At 34.7% G+C, this 14,828-nt stretch overlaps 1 protein-coding gene across 3 annotated transcripts in view; it reads left to right on the top strand.

Annotated features, from left to right (window-relative positions):
• The window catches only part of SBF2 (SET binding factor 2), a gene marked incomplete at its 5' end in the record, with an annotated part of 353,908 nt that overhangs the window by 134,163 nt on the left and 204,917 nt on the right, over positions 1–14,828 (top strand). For all 3 annotated transcript variants that reach the window (XM_014581887.1, XM_014581886.1, XM_014581888.2), the window contains 4 exon segments: positions 5,696–5,828; positions 7,375–7,483; positions 10,580–10,693; positions 14,454–14,531. In XM_014581887.1, coding sequence (XP_014437373.1) covers positions 5,696–5,828; positions 7,375–7,483; positions 10,580–10,693; positions 14,454–14,531 — 434 coding nt within the window.

Here is a 14,828-nt window from a genome sequence, read left to right as displayed (position 1 = left end):
GACCACGCCAGGTGCATGTGCGTGCATGCCCAAGATCCCGAGAGGAGAATAGAGGAGAAGGGATTGTGGCGTGGCCATCCCCCCTGCGGGGTGATTTCTCTCTTTCTGTCTCTCTGTCTCTCTGTCTGGCGAGCGCACGCGCCCTATAGCAAAAACCTCATAAATAAATAAATAAATAAATAAATAAATAAATAAATAAATAAATACCAACCACACTGAACAGGGAAAAACTTAATCAACGTAACTCACAAATACAGTGTTTGACTGTGTAACCTCAGTTTGGGGCATGTTTGAAAAGAGAATTGCAAACAAATAGTGAACTCCTTGTTGAGTCTTGGATTCTTTGAAGAAATGGCTGCTTTAGGACTGGGGCAACATAGTTACAATATGAGCCTTAATTATTTTGTTAAGCTCAAAACTAAAAGATCTCAAAAATAAAAAAGAAGCACTGTCTCAGGGACACAGGAACTAAGTTAAGGGACTTCTACTATCTAAATCTAGGTCATATTTGGCTCAGAAATAATTATAGCACTGTATTGTTCTATTTGTAACACATGCTGGTATATTTGACAGCAGAGACATAAGAGCTGAAAGGAAATAGAGCTGTAGTAGAGCAGCTTTACTATATTTCACTTGAATGGCCAGGTGCCTTAGTTTGTTTTTACATTGCTAGAAGAAATACCTGAGTGATTTTATAAAGAAGACAGAGATTTATTTATAAACTAACAGTTTTGGTGGCTAGAAAGTGTAAAAGCCTAGGTCTACAGTGTGGTTAATGGAAGCACAGAGGATAGTGGGTACATGAAGAGAGCAAGCAGCCTGCACCCTCCCTTTTTTAATAAGCAGATCTCACAAGAACTAACCTTTATCATGAGATCTAGAACTCACTGGGTCTCAAAAGACATTATTAATCCATTCATGAGACTGTTGCCTTCCTGATGCAGTTTTAAACCAGTCACCTCCCATGAGGCCTCATCACCTGCTAACATAAAATTCTGAAACATGAAACTTGTGGGAACAAACCGTGGTACAAACCAGAACAGCATGATTAACTCGAAGTAGATTTTGTATTGTTTCAGATGTTTTGGGGCCAACCCTCTGACATTGTGGTTAAGGGAGATATATCCCACATAGCCAACCATGGCTTGAATCCCAAACAGCAGGCACATGAGCATGCATGTCCCTAATCCCAACATGATGGAGAAATGGAGTAGAAGGGATTGTGGCATGATCGTGCCCCATTAAGGAGTACTTTCTCATACACTATCTCCCCACCCCCGCTTCTCTCAAGCAAGCACACACATTCTCTGGAATTAAAATAAAAGAGGAAAAAAAAATGACAAACTAAAAGAAAAAAAAACTTAATTTAACACAAAAAAGGGCAGTAAAGGAATAGCAAAATAACACTATAAACAAAATGACTTAATAGTAAATAACAAAATTGCTGGCATAAATCTGCCATATCAATAATTACATTAAATGTGAATGCACCGAATACTAATAAAAAGACAGGGATTGTCAAACTGGATTTAAGAAGGAAGATACAACTATATGTTGCCTATAAAAAAAAAATTCAGCTGCTGGTCAGCAAATAATGCCTTACTGGTCAAGCTAGGTCATGTCCTGCTCTTGTACAGCCTATGAACTAAGGATTGTTTTACCTTTTTTTTTTTTTTTAAAAGAGATTTTCACTATAGAGTGAACGATTTACTGGAGAGACAGAGACAGAGAGTGAGAAATCATTCCCTCTTCCCCCCAGGGATGATGGCCATGCAGCAATACCTTTTCCATTCTCCTCTTAGGATCTTGGGCATGCACACACATGCACCTAGCATGAGTTTAAAGCCACCAGGTCCTGTACTCAACCACAGTCGACTACATGGGAGTCCAGTGATGTAACCATTATACCATCTGATGGTCCCACAATTTTTAAGAATATTTTTAAGAGAAGATATATCAGTAATGAGCAATCTGAAATTAAAAATAACAACTTCATTTACAATATATTTAGACAAGGAAAATACCTAGGAACAGATTTAACCAAGGATGTGAAAGGCTTGTACATTGGAGACTGCAAAACATTGCTTAAAGAAATTAAAGAAAGCCTGTGTTTATGGATTAAAAGAAAATATTGTTAAGGATAAATCAGGATCCTTACCATAAACTATAAAAATGTAAGCCCAAATTAATTAATGACCTGAAAAATAAGACTAAAAATCATAAAACTCTTAGGAAAAAGGAAATTCAGGTTTGCCAACCATATTGGTTTCCAGTTCTGTAAATTAAGTTCATATTATTCTATTATTGTTTCTTTTTACTTATTTTAGTAGGGATTTAAAGAATCATATTTTGAACTCATATCCTTTTCCATTTATATATTTCCTAGGTAATTTCTTAGTCTGAGACTCGTCTTCATGTTTTTTATGTTATCTTTTGATACAAATGTTTAATTTTAAATAATTGAATTTATTGACTTTTCATTTATAATTGTGCATTTTATACATTCTTTCTCTGAATTTATAAAGATATTTATTTAAATAGGTTTTTAAAAATTATTTATTTATTTATTTATTTTTATTTCCAAAGTGCATGCACAAGAGAAAGAGAAAGAGAGAAAGCACCTTCCAATGGGACATGGTCATGCTACAGTCCTTTTTCTTCCATTTCTCTATCTGCTCAGGATTTTGGACATGTTCACACTTGTGCCTGGCATGTTTTTCAAGTCACTGGGGTTGGGAATTAAACTACATTTGTCACATGGGATCCTAATGTATAGCACTTAACCACTGCACTATAAGGCAGGCCGTAAATTAATGTTATATTTAATCAAGAAATCATAATTGTATGCATTTGTTGGACACGATATAATGTTTTATTTTATTTATCTTATTTTGTAGAGATTTTTGCTATAGGACATGTACGCTCACCAGAAAGACAGAGAGAGACAGAGAGATAGAAAGCGAGAAATCCACCCCTTGGGAGGATGTCCATGCTGCAATCCTTTTTCCTCCATTCTCCTCTCGGGATCTTGGGCACACATGCACACTCACCTGGCGTGAGTTTAAACCTCTGGGCCTGGGGACTTGAACCGCAGTGAACTACAATGGCAGTCTAGTGATATAGCCACTAAACCAACTGCTGGTCCCCACGATGTAATGTTTTAATATATTATGTTCATACAATGCGAAATAGTTAAATCAAGCTAATTATCCATCACCTCATTTACTTATCATTTTTCATGGTGAAATTTTCGAAACTTAGGCATAGCTATTTTGAAATATGCAATATATTATTATTGACTATAGTCACCCTGCTGTGCAATAGATCACAAAAACTTACTACTCCTAACTGAAACTTTGTACCCTTGATCAACAGTTTCCCATCTCCCACCCTCTACCTCTACCTCAGCCATAATAAAGAATGACATCCTGTCATTTGTCATGACATAGATGAACCTTGGGGACATTTTGTTACATGAAATAAGCCAGGCATAGAAAGACAAATGTTGTATGATCTCACTTCTATTTGGAATCTGATACCTTTTCATTGTGACTGACATCACCGTTCAGAGAGTGTGTCAGTTCAGGAAAATATTCTTGAGTGCCAGTTGTGTACCAGGTACTGTGTCAGGCAGAAGGACTACTAGAATATATAAGGCCCAGAGTAGTTATTGAAGTACTCACATGGTAATGAAGGAGAATCAGGCAGGGAGAACATGAGCAAAGAAGCAGTGCTATTAAAGTGAGAAAAGTGTTCTGAGAGCTAGACAAGTTCAGTATTGATCAACAATGGTAGGAGATGGTAGTGGAGGTGGAAAGATGGGGATGACACCAGAGGGGCATTTTCGTATAGAATTCAGACTTAATTTTGTAGATTACAAGTTTTCAAATATTTTTAGCATCAAAATCCTAACTACAAAAAAAGTTAACATTAACAGCCCCAACAACTACAGTTAGAATATCAGCTAGTATAATATACATTGACTATCATGGTACTATGCCAAGAACTCCATGTATTATCTAATTTTTTTTCTACGTAGCTACCCTGTAGAATAGGTTTTTATTTTTGTTTCATTTTACTAACTGAAGCTAAGGGATATTCATATATAAAACAAGTTGAAGCCGTTTCTTGCGCTAAATTGCTTCTGTGGAACAGAATACTTTTGAAAATCACTACTTAGTAGGATGGGAAGATACTGAAAGATTGGAGAAATGAAAGTGATATTAGATTTATACTGTTTGGATGATAGAGTTGAAGGGAATGGAGACTGGATTAAGAAAAACCGTTGTGAAACCATTGTATTAGCTCAAATGAGAGATTGAAAATCTGAACTATAGGTTCTGATGTGGCATATGGATAATTTGGAAATGGTGAAAGCAAATAGCAATAAATAATGGACCAACAGGAAAGTTGCACATGTTACATGAAGGTAAGCTATGGTAGGGATATATAGAAAGTATTTTACCTTTGGAAAACAAATGGAGACTCTTGATTTAGTGGGTCTATGTGATTAAGGTTGAAATGAGATAACAAAAGGTGATTTGAGCCGGTAATAAAAGTAAGAAAATAAGAAACAATGTACTTATTTTAACTTTAATAACTTATTTATTAACTTTAATAAGTACTTATAATAACTGTAATAAGTATTTTCTACAATTACACCAAAAAAATTAGAATCAGAACTTATAGTTTCCATACTAGGAGAGAGGATAAAAGAAATAAAGACAAGAGATAACTAACTAACTAAAAATTATAAAATACTACACACACACACATATTATATAATGTCACTAATTATAATAAATGTAAGTTGATTAAATTATTGAGTTAAAAGACAAAGATTATCAAACTGGACTGAAAAATAAGTCAGTATGATTATGTTGCAATGTGACCATAGCCCATTGGAGGTGTTTTGTCTCTCTGGAGGGTGCACATACCCTTTAACACACACACATACACACTATGACTATATATGTTTTTCATCATTTAACTTCATTGTTTTGCTACTTTTTGTGAACAGCAGATAGCTGGTATATATATATGTATGTATACATGTATATATATATATAGCCAATATATATATATACACATATAAAAAAAGACAAGAAGAATATATAATACATATATAATAAAAAAGACAAGAGATAACTAATTTTTATTATATATAATATAGATAGATAGATATCTACACACATACATATACAATATATATGATATATATATTATATATATATATATACACACATATAAAAGCTATCTTCTGTTTATAAAAAGTAGTGAAACAATGAAGTTAAACAATGAAAAAACATATGCTAGGAAAATTTTAACAAAATTGGTACAGCTATAGTAACATCCAACAAATAGACTTTAGCAGGGAAGAAAGTTATTGGAACAGTGTCAGCGTCTAAAACAGTAATTTAAGTATTGATTTTGGAGATGAAGTTGAAAAGATAATAGTGCATTTCCAGACAACTAATATGTTCCAAAGAGTGTAACACTAATTTGAAGAATAAAGACTACATTTGGAAAAACAGATATATATAGGTTATATGGAATTTATAGTTTAATCAAGTATTTTTCCTTCAGGGATTTTTTAAAAATTACTTTTTCTTTCTACATCATTCTGTGCCTGTGAGTGTTAGCAGCCCATATAAAATGAATTGTGTTTGATAAGCCTTTGCTCTTGTATTTTCAGGAATTCAGAATGTCCTCAGCCTCTTTTGTGCGGTCCTCACAGAAAATAAGGTTCTCTTCCATTCTGCAAGTTTCCAGAGACTTAGTGATGCCTGTAGGGCCCTGGAATCTTTAATGTTTCCGCTTAAATATAGGTGAGGTTTTTTTGCTTGTTAATTTTATTTATTTCTAAATTAGGCATTACTTAATGATGATTGATAAAAACGTCATGATATGATGGTTTTGAACCACACAGGCATATTTAAAAAGGTTATGCCATTATGAAAGTCATGATTCTGATAAAATCTAGCCTATAATTTGGGACTTTTTCTAGTTTTCTTTGCTGAATATTGATTAACTTAGTGAAAAACTATTTAATTTAAATTGCATTGTCAACAACATTTCATTCTCTGAATATAGTTGCTGATAAAAGTCTTTAGTCAGTGCTGACTATTTGATATTAAAAGATTATTCTTAATTTTTAGGGGTTATAGTAGGGTTAGGTTTCTATTAATAAAAAGAGCCCCTTATCTTTTAGACCTAATAAAGTATTTCTGTATAAATGATATGATGTCTTAGGTTTGCTTTCAAATAATATTAAAGAAGAGAATAAAAGTAGGTAGAAATATAAATATGTGGCCATGCACTGGTAGCTGTCAAGCTTGATTGGATACATGAACTTCAACATAATTTTTTTCCCTTCTCTTTCTTTGTTAAGGGTGTGTGTTAAAATTTTTTCAAAATAAAAGTTTTAAAAAATCGAATCAATGGTGTCTGATAGTGCTATAGATAGAATATTTTACTATACTGTGTAATCAATTCAGTAATGATAATATCTGGGAAACTTAAGTTTTAAATTCATACAAAATAGATTAAACATTAGAATTCTTTTTAAAAAGCTTTTTTAAGGGCCAGCAAGTGGTGTGGTAGTTAAGGTACTGGATCTCACATAACTGACCCCACGATTAAAGTCCTAGCCACACCTGGTGGCTTGAAAAACCACTGGATGCAAGTGTATGTGTGCCCAAAATCCTGAGAGGATAATGAAAGAGAAAGGATTGCTGTGTGACCCTCCCTCTGGGGGGTGATATCTTACTTTCCCTCTCTTTCTGTCTCTCTCCACTGAGCACACATGCATTATTGCAAAAATATCACACACACACACACACACACAAAAACCTTTTATAGAAATAAGTATGCTTTCCCTTAACCTTTTAGATAAGATAGTGTTCTCAACCTAAATGTTCTTGGCCATTCTTATTGAATGTAAATATCAAGAATAGAAAATAGAATTTAATGATTGTTTTATCAATAGATACATAAATCATCACCTATTATTGAGATGGGAAGCTCATGAGAGTTGGTGAGTCAGTGTTACTGTCTATTGTCAGGCTTCTATATAAAGAAGAACATTTCCAAACAATATTCAGAGTCTTAAAGAGAGTGCGTGCCTATAGGGAACACGGGATAAGGAAGCTGTCCTGGATCCCATTCACTTTGTCGTCTTATGTCTGATCATGTCTTTCACTTGAAGAATTTTTAAATTGTTTCTTTTATAATTTTAGTAAGAATGTCAGTATATTGATAATTTCTAAACATAGAAATCTAAAATTCATGAAGCATTAAAAAGAAAAAGAGAGAAAATATGTCTATATTGTAGACAAAGCAAGTATGTGTGACACCTATTTTTATTATTTTCAGTTATCCTTACATTCCCATTCTCCCGGCTCAGCTACTGGAAGTTCTAAGTTCCCCAACACCTTTCATTATTGGAGTGCATTCTATCTTTAAAACTGATATCCATGAACTTGTAAGTACTCATCTTTAAAATTTCCAGTTATTGAGTTCAGAAGTTGATATTTCTTTGAGTCCTGTAACATTTCAACTAACTGCTACTTCCAGATCTGTTGCATTTTTAATAGAAAAAATTTGCTAGAAGAAAAACATCAGTGAAAAGTATAAATATATTAATTTTATCTTATAGTAGGTATAGGAGATTTTAAAAAGGAATTCAGTAATATTTTTAAATACCCCTCTTTTGACATATTAAGTTTATCTTTTTGTATTCCACATCCTATCTATAAGAAAGCAAGACTTAGAAGTCTAAATTAAAGGCCAGAAAGTAGCATGGGGGTAAAGGCACTAGATTGCACATGGCCAGTTCCACAGTTTGAGTCTCAGATGCGGAGGCTTGAAAATCACACCAGGTGTGTGAGCATGCAGGCCCAAAATCCAGAGAAGAGAATGGAAGTAAAGGAATTGGGGTGTGGCCATACCACTGAGAGGGGTGATTTCTTACATTCCTTCTCTCTTCCTCTTTCTCTCTGTCTCTTTCTCCAGCAAGTGTACTTGCCCTGTGGCAAAAACAAAAAACAATATTATATTTCTACTTCTATTATTAATGCTTAATTTATTCATATTTTGAAGTGAGGCCTCCTTTAATATTGAATGGTTGATAACTAAGAGAGCAAAAAGCATTTGCAGAAAAGCGAAGGGTTTAGTGGACACAAGTTTGGGATAAGCCCCTCATCAAATTTTTCATTCTTAATGACATATGAATATACATACCAGAGGAGGAAATATAGTACTCAACATTCAAACTAGTTCTGGAATAACGAGTTTAGTTTTGTATATATCTGTTTAAGAGGAACTGAAACAAAATAAAGTGGTGCAGAGAAGGACATCCAGGATTGTCAAGAGTTAAGAAACTATATTCTATAAGACCCTAAGGAAATTTTCTCAGGTAATAATTTAATACATTTGATGGCTAAAAGTAAATATAAAAGTGACTGACATAGAAAAGAAGGGTAAAGGTCAATTTTTGCAGCTTTTAAAGGCTGAAATAGAGTCAGTGGGAACAGGATATAAAAACTGATTTTTATTCAATGTAAGCATTTCCAGCTATTCGAGCTGCCCAGTAAAACTATGCCATATAAGTAGAGGTAAGGAATAGATTGCATGACATTCTTCAGGAAGTGTAAGAAAAATTCTTTTCTGATACGTTAGTTTACATGACATCTGTGATCTGCAGATTCTTAAGACTTTATATTCCTACTTCTGTTTTAGTTTTAAATGTCAGCAAAGAAAGTAAGCCCAGTTGGTACTTACACAATAATTACAGTTGTAATAAAATCAGAGGTGTAAATAAAAGATTATTAAACATTATAATTATAAACAGGACCTTCATTCATACATCATTCTTTCTAACTCTATATGTTGATATCTAATCCCTACTTAACTTTCATCTCACAATATACAAATATGTGTAAATCAATAAAAAATATTCATGGGCCCAGCAGATGGCATAATGGTTATCTTGCTGGACTCCCACATCGTCAGCCATGGTTTGAGTCCCAGACCTGGTGGCTTAAAAACCTTACACTGGGCACATGTGCATGTGTACCTAAAATCCTGAGTGGTGACTGGATGAAAAGGGATTGTGGCATGGCCATCCCGTATGGAAAGTGATTTCTCACTTCCTGTCTCTCTGGTGAACAGTGCCCTATAGCAAAAATCTCTTCCCCTCAGAAAATAAATAAATAAAAATACTCAGCAAATTCTTTTTAAAAAGTAATTATTTATTATTATTAATTTTTAATTTGATCAGAGAAAAAGAAAGAGAAATGAGAAAACAAGCCACCAGGTTCAGGACTCAAACCATGGTCAACCATGTGGGAGTCCAACACCTTAACTACCATGCCACCTGCTGGCCCCATATTGAGCAAATTCTAATTAGTGCTCATTAGAAGCATACCCATTTGGTTTATAGATCATTTTATTACCACTAAATATAAACAGCCACTGGAAGTAGTATAAGCCAAGTATTGCCAAATGTAAATTTCTTACATTTTTAATGAATAAATCAGAATGAATTATAATCATGTTGTCAGTGTAACAACTTCACTAATCTTGGCTAACTCGTCTTACAGTTTTAGGTGAATTATTTTTAAATAGTCTCTTATAAAAGCTAAAAATCCAATTTTCCTCTAAAATCCATATAATACCCTTTTAATATATGCTAATTGCTTTTGCTTATTAATCTTGTTATAAAAACTAATTCATTTAGGATATGACTAAACTATTGTAACAGTGTATCCAACAATCCGTGGCTCAAACAAAATGAAATTTTATCTCACACTCATGTAGAAGTCCATAGAGATGTTCCTTATACCAGACCAGTTTGCTCCATAAAGTCATTCAACATCCACACTTACCTTCTTTCTCCTCCAGAATCCCTTCAGGCATTCTCATCATCTGAGTGCTGGAGGCAAGGTTGCTGCTAGTTCACAGTTTCAGCCTATTGGAAGAGAAAAGAGATCGTAGGAGAACATACCCCTTTCTTAAAGCCTCGAGAATGCACACATCACTTCTCATGTTCCATTGGCAGAAACTTAGTCATATTTTCCTAATTTCAAATAAAACTGGAAAATAAAGGGTAGTTGGAGAGCCATGAACCCAGAATACTGTTACTCTAGACATCCAAGAGTCTCTTCCACACCTGGGTCTTCCCATTTTGAATTAGCCAAGGCCAAATTAATTATCTTAGCAACATATATATTTTGGGACCAGCAGATTGTGTAGCGGTTATGTAGCTGGACTCCCACATAGTCAACCATAGTTTGAGTCCCAGAACTGGTGGTTTAAAACTCATGCTAGGCATGTGTGCATGTGTGCCCCAAATCCCAAGAGGCGAATGGAGAAGGGACTACAACATGGCCATCCCTCTTGGGAGGTGTTTTCTCACTTTCTGTCTCTCTTTCTGTCTTTTCGACAAGTACACATGACTTACCTAGCAAAAATTTCTCTCTCTTAAAAAAAAAAAAATATATATATATATATACATACACACACACACATATATATACATATTATTAACTATAGGTTAATTTTTTTAAATCTCTTTCAGTTAGATGTAATCATAGCAGATTTGGATGGAGGTACTATTAAAATTCCTGAATGTATTCACCTCTCTTCCCTCCCGGAACCACTTCTACATCAAACTCAAGCAGCTCTTTCTTTGGTATGACATGTTTTGTTTTGTTTTAGTAGTAATATTTTTCTTGATTTATATCTGAAAATAAAATAGATGACATTAAAAATAATTGTGTAATTACTTATAAAAGAGTTATATGTTTGAAACATGAATATGTTCTCATGTATTAGTTAGAATAGAATTCTTCATTTGCTAAGTAATCTAAAGAATATACTTTAAATTCTAACTGTATGTTTGTTCTACATTTCCTTCTTCATTTAGCATATTTATTTAGTAGCTACTATGTACCAGACAGTGTGAGGTATTGTAACTACACCTGTAAAAACAAAGCAAGACTCTGCCTAGAAAACCTCTGATTCACCTAATATTACCACCCAGCAATAGTTAGCTTCTGTCTCCTAACCTCCTTACTGGCATCTCATGCCTCTTTGGTAGAAGTGCTGCCTGTAAAATTTGCCAATTGTTTCAGGTTACTGCAGAAAGATGTGACTTAATCAGATATTAACATTCTATGAAGTAAAGTTTTTTTTTTTTTTAGGAATTATTTATTTTATTTTATTTGTTGTTGTTATTATTATTATTATTATTTATTTATTTGACCAGAGAGAGAAAGGGAAAGTGAGAAAGCAAGTCGCCAGATCAGGGACTTGAGCCATCGTCGGCCATGTGGGAGTCCAGCACCCTAATCACCACAGTACCTGCTGGCCCATATGCAGTAAAGTTTTAAAAAATCTCATAGCCTGGGTTTTTCTCAGTTGAAACAAGTTTAATATTTTTTGTAGTTATTTTACCTTAGTTGAATTTTTTTAAAAAAGCAGTATTTTATTACACTGATAGCGTTTTAGGTGCTCATTAATCCATCATCAGAAAATTGAACCTTAGGGACCAGCAGTTGGTGTAATGGTTACATCGCTGGACTGCAATGTAGTTGACCATGGACCCAGCAGCTTAAAACTCAAGCTAGGTGCGTATGCATGTGTGCCCAAAATCCCAAGAGGATAATGGAGGAGAAAGGATTGAGGTGCCATCCCCTGGGGGGTGATTTCTTGCTTTCTGTCTCTCTCTCTCACTCTCACTCTCTCTGGTGAGTGTACCCGCCCTATAACAAAAATCTCTCTTAAAAAAAAAAAAAGAAAATTCTACCTTGTGCATTTTTAAAAGACATAACTAAGGTCTTTGGATTCTTCTTTAATAATATATAGCCTGGACTGTTTAAAACCAGAATTTTACCCTCTTTTACATAGAAACTTGAAAGGCTGAGATTACCAGGAGGGATTTTATTCTCAGAAAATTTCTTAATTTATACTAGTACTTACATTGTTACAGTGCTATTGATGAAATGGGAACATTTAGAGAAGACCGTTTTTTAAAAAATATAATTTGTAATCTAAAATACAAGATGTGATAGAGTAGAAAGGACACTAGTATAGGACACAGAAGACCTGTATTCTGATCTGCCTTCTACCACTTGGTGATATTGAGCAAATCACTTCCCATTTCTAGGCCTGTTTCCTGGTCTTTATCGATAGGATGAATGTTTTATAAAACTGAGATGATTTGGGGTGATACGTGGTCATCCTATTATATTTAGAAAATTATGTATTATAATTTATATTTAAAATATAAAATCTTGTTATTTTATAAATGATATCATCTAAGAAAACATTCCGTTTAAAAAGGTGAATAGATTTAAAGACAAAAAATATGAACTATGATTGCATAGATGATATATGGATATAGCAAAAGTTAGAAAGGTAGTATTGGAGTGATTGAAGAAAATGTAATGTTTTTAGAAATCTTGTAATTATTAAGTCTTTCATGTGACCATTTACCAGCATTATTAATAATTATTGAAGGTGGGACTGGTAGGTGGTGTGGTGGTTAAGGGCACTGGACTTCCACATGGCTGACCATTGTTCAAGTCCTGTACCCAGAGGTTTGCTTTCTCACTTTCTCTCTCTCTTTCTCTCTCACTCTCGCTCTGTCTTTCTCTGGTCAAATTAAAATTAATAAATAAATAAAATGAAATATGCTAATTCTAATTATTATTGAAAGATTAAGTACCAAAATTAACAAAGATGAAGATTTTAGTTCTTAAGTCAGTGGCTCCTGACAGGTATTCTGCTGTATACTGGTATACTGTAACCTGTGAAATCTGTGCCATCGACGTTGATCAATGTGTGGAATCTACTTTTGGTAAAACTGAGTATACTGAAGACTGGGTGATTTACAAAGAAATAGAGATTTATTTGACTCACAATTATAGTAGCTGGAGAATCCAAAGGTGTAGGACTGGTATTAGAACAGCCTATATCACAACACAGCTGACAGAAGCAGAGAGGAGAGCAGGTACATGTAGAGAAATCAACCTGGAGCCAGCCATTTTCCTTTATAACAACCACCTTTTGCAAAAATTAACCCCTTCTCATGAGAGCTAGAACTCACTTGGTCTCTTGGGAGATGGCATAAAACTATTCATGAGACCAATCCCTCCAAAATTCAGTCACTGCCCACTAGGCCTCTCCATCTCCCAATGCCATTGCATTGGTGACCAAATTTCAAAATATGAACCTTTGGAGGACAAACCATTTTCCAAACCTTAATACCTAGGTTAAATCTATTATACTTTATGTTTTACATATTACATTTTATGTATTTATAGCACTTGTTACATTGTATTATGCTTTTTACTCTCTGAAGTACAAAGTTCAAAGTTTGCTCCCTTTTTCCTCAGTATTTCAGTTAATTAGTTAATTTTTTTTTCTTTTTTTTGGGAGAGGTTTTTGCTATAGGGCACATGCGCTCGCCAGACAGACAGAGAGAGACAGAGAGATAGAAAGCGAGAAATCACCCCCCAGGGAGGATGGCCACGCCACAATCCCTTCTCCTCCATTCTCCTCTCGGGATCTTGGGCATGCACATACACGCGCCCGGCGTGAGTTTAAGCCACCGGGTCCAGGACTCGAACCGCGGTCGACTACATGGGAGTCCAGCGACATAGCCATTACGCTAACTGCTGGTCCCTAATTAGTTAATTTTTAATTATAGAATATAATATAGAAAAACAGATACCTGTTCGGGCTAGCCAGGTGGTGTAGTGGTTAAGATGGCTGGATCCCACATGGCCAACGGCATGGTTCAAGTCCTGGATCCAGCAGCTTGAAAAACACATCTGCTGCATATGTGTACATACCCAAAATCTGAGAGAAGGCTGGAGGTGAAGGGATTGTGGTGTGGCCATCCCCCTAAGGGGTGATTTCTCACTTTCCTTTTCTCTATGTGTCTCTCCAGAGAGCTCATGGGTCCTGTAGCAAAACTGAAAAAGCATAAAATTAAAAAAGAATGCCTGCTAAGCTAATTCAAGTGTGTAGACAAATAGTTCTCTCCCCTCCAAACCACTCCGTTCTTGGAGGTGACTACTGTTCTATAGTTTGCCGCGTACTTCCTCTGAACTTTTTATCTAATTTATGCATATATTCGTGTGTGTGTATGTGTGTGCTCATGCATATATAGATTTCAGGTTCAGTGTGTGTGTGTGTGTTTCAATTAAGCAAGACCATACTATGCATGTTTTTCTAGAACAAGTCTTTTTACTAAATGTTTTGTTTTGGAGATCTTTCTGCAATACAAGATAAACAAAGCTATATCAGCCAACAGAATTATATTTCATGAGGGAATCTATCATAATTCATGCACTGATACTTTTTATCTTAATGCCCCAGGTTTTTTAAAGACTGCATGTTACTGATATTAGGGTATTTTGCATAACAAAACTTCTTTGCTTTAGATTTTACACCCAGATTTGGAAGTAGCAGATCATGCTTTTCCTCCACCACGAACAGCTTTATCCCACTCAAAAATGCTGGTAAGAAGTTTAATATTCATATGTGATTCTTTAAAACAAAGCTGTACTTTTATTTGTAGGGTTGTTAAAGAAGATGAGTGAAGTGAGTTAGATGGAAAGCAGAGCAAGAAGTGCCCAAAATGAGAAAATTAGGAGAATTGCCCTGGACTGTGCTTTTGTCCTGCTCAAGGAAGAGCCATGGGGCAGTGCACTGGCCAGGAGAGCAGGCAAAGACTGTTGCCCTGGGGAGGCCTGAGTTAGTAGTGTAAGACAGAAAACCAGAACTGATCTTGTCTTTTTTTTTTTTTTTTTTTTTTT

The sequence above is a fragment of the Tupaia chinensis genome, unplaced genomic scaffold (genome assembly GCF_000334495.1).
Source record: "Tupaia chinensis unplaced genomic scaffold, TupChi_1.0 Scaffold141165_1, whole genome shotgun sequence".
NCBI lineage: Eukaryota > Metazoa > Chordata > Mammalia > Scandentia > Tupaiidae > Tupaia > Tupaia belangeri.
The sequence above is the reverse complement of the archived record's forward strand: the minus strand, read 5'-3'. Positions and strand labels throughout refer to the sequence as shown.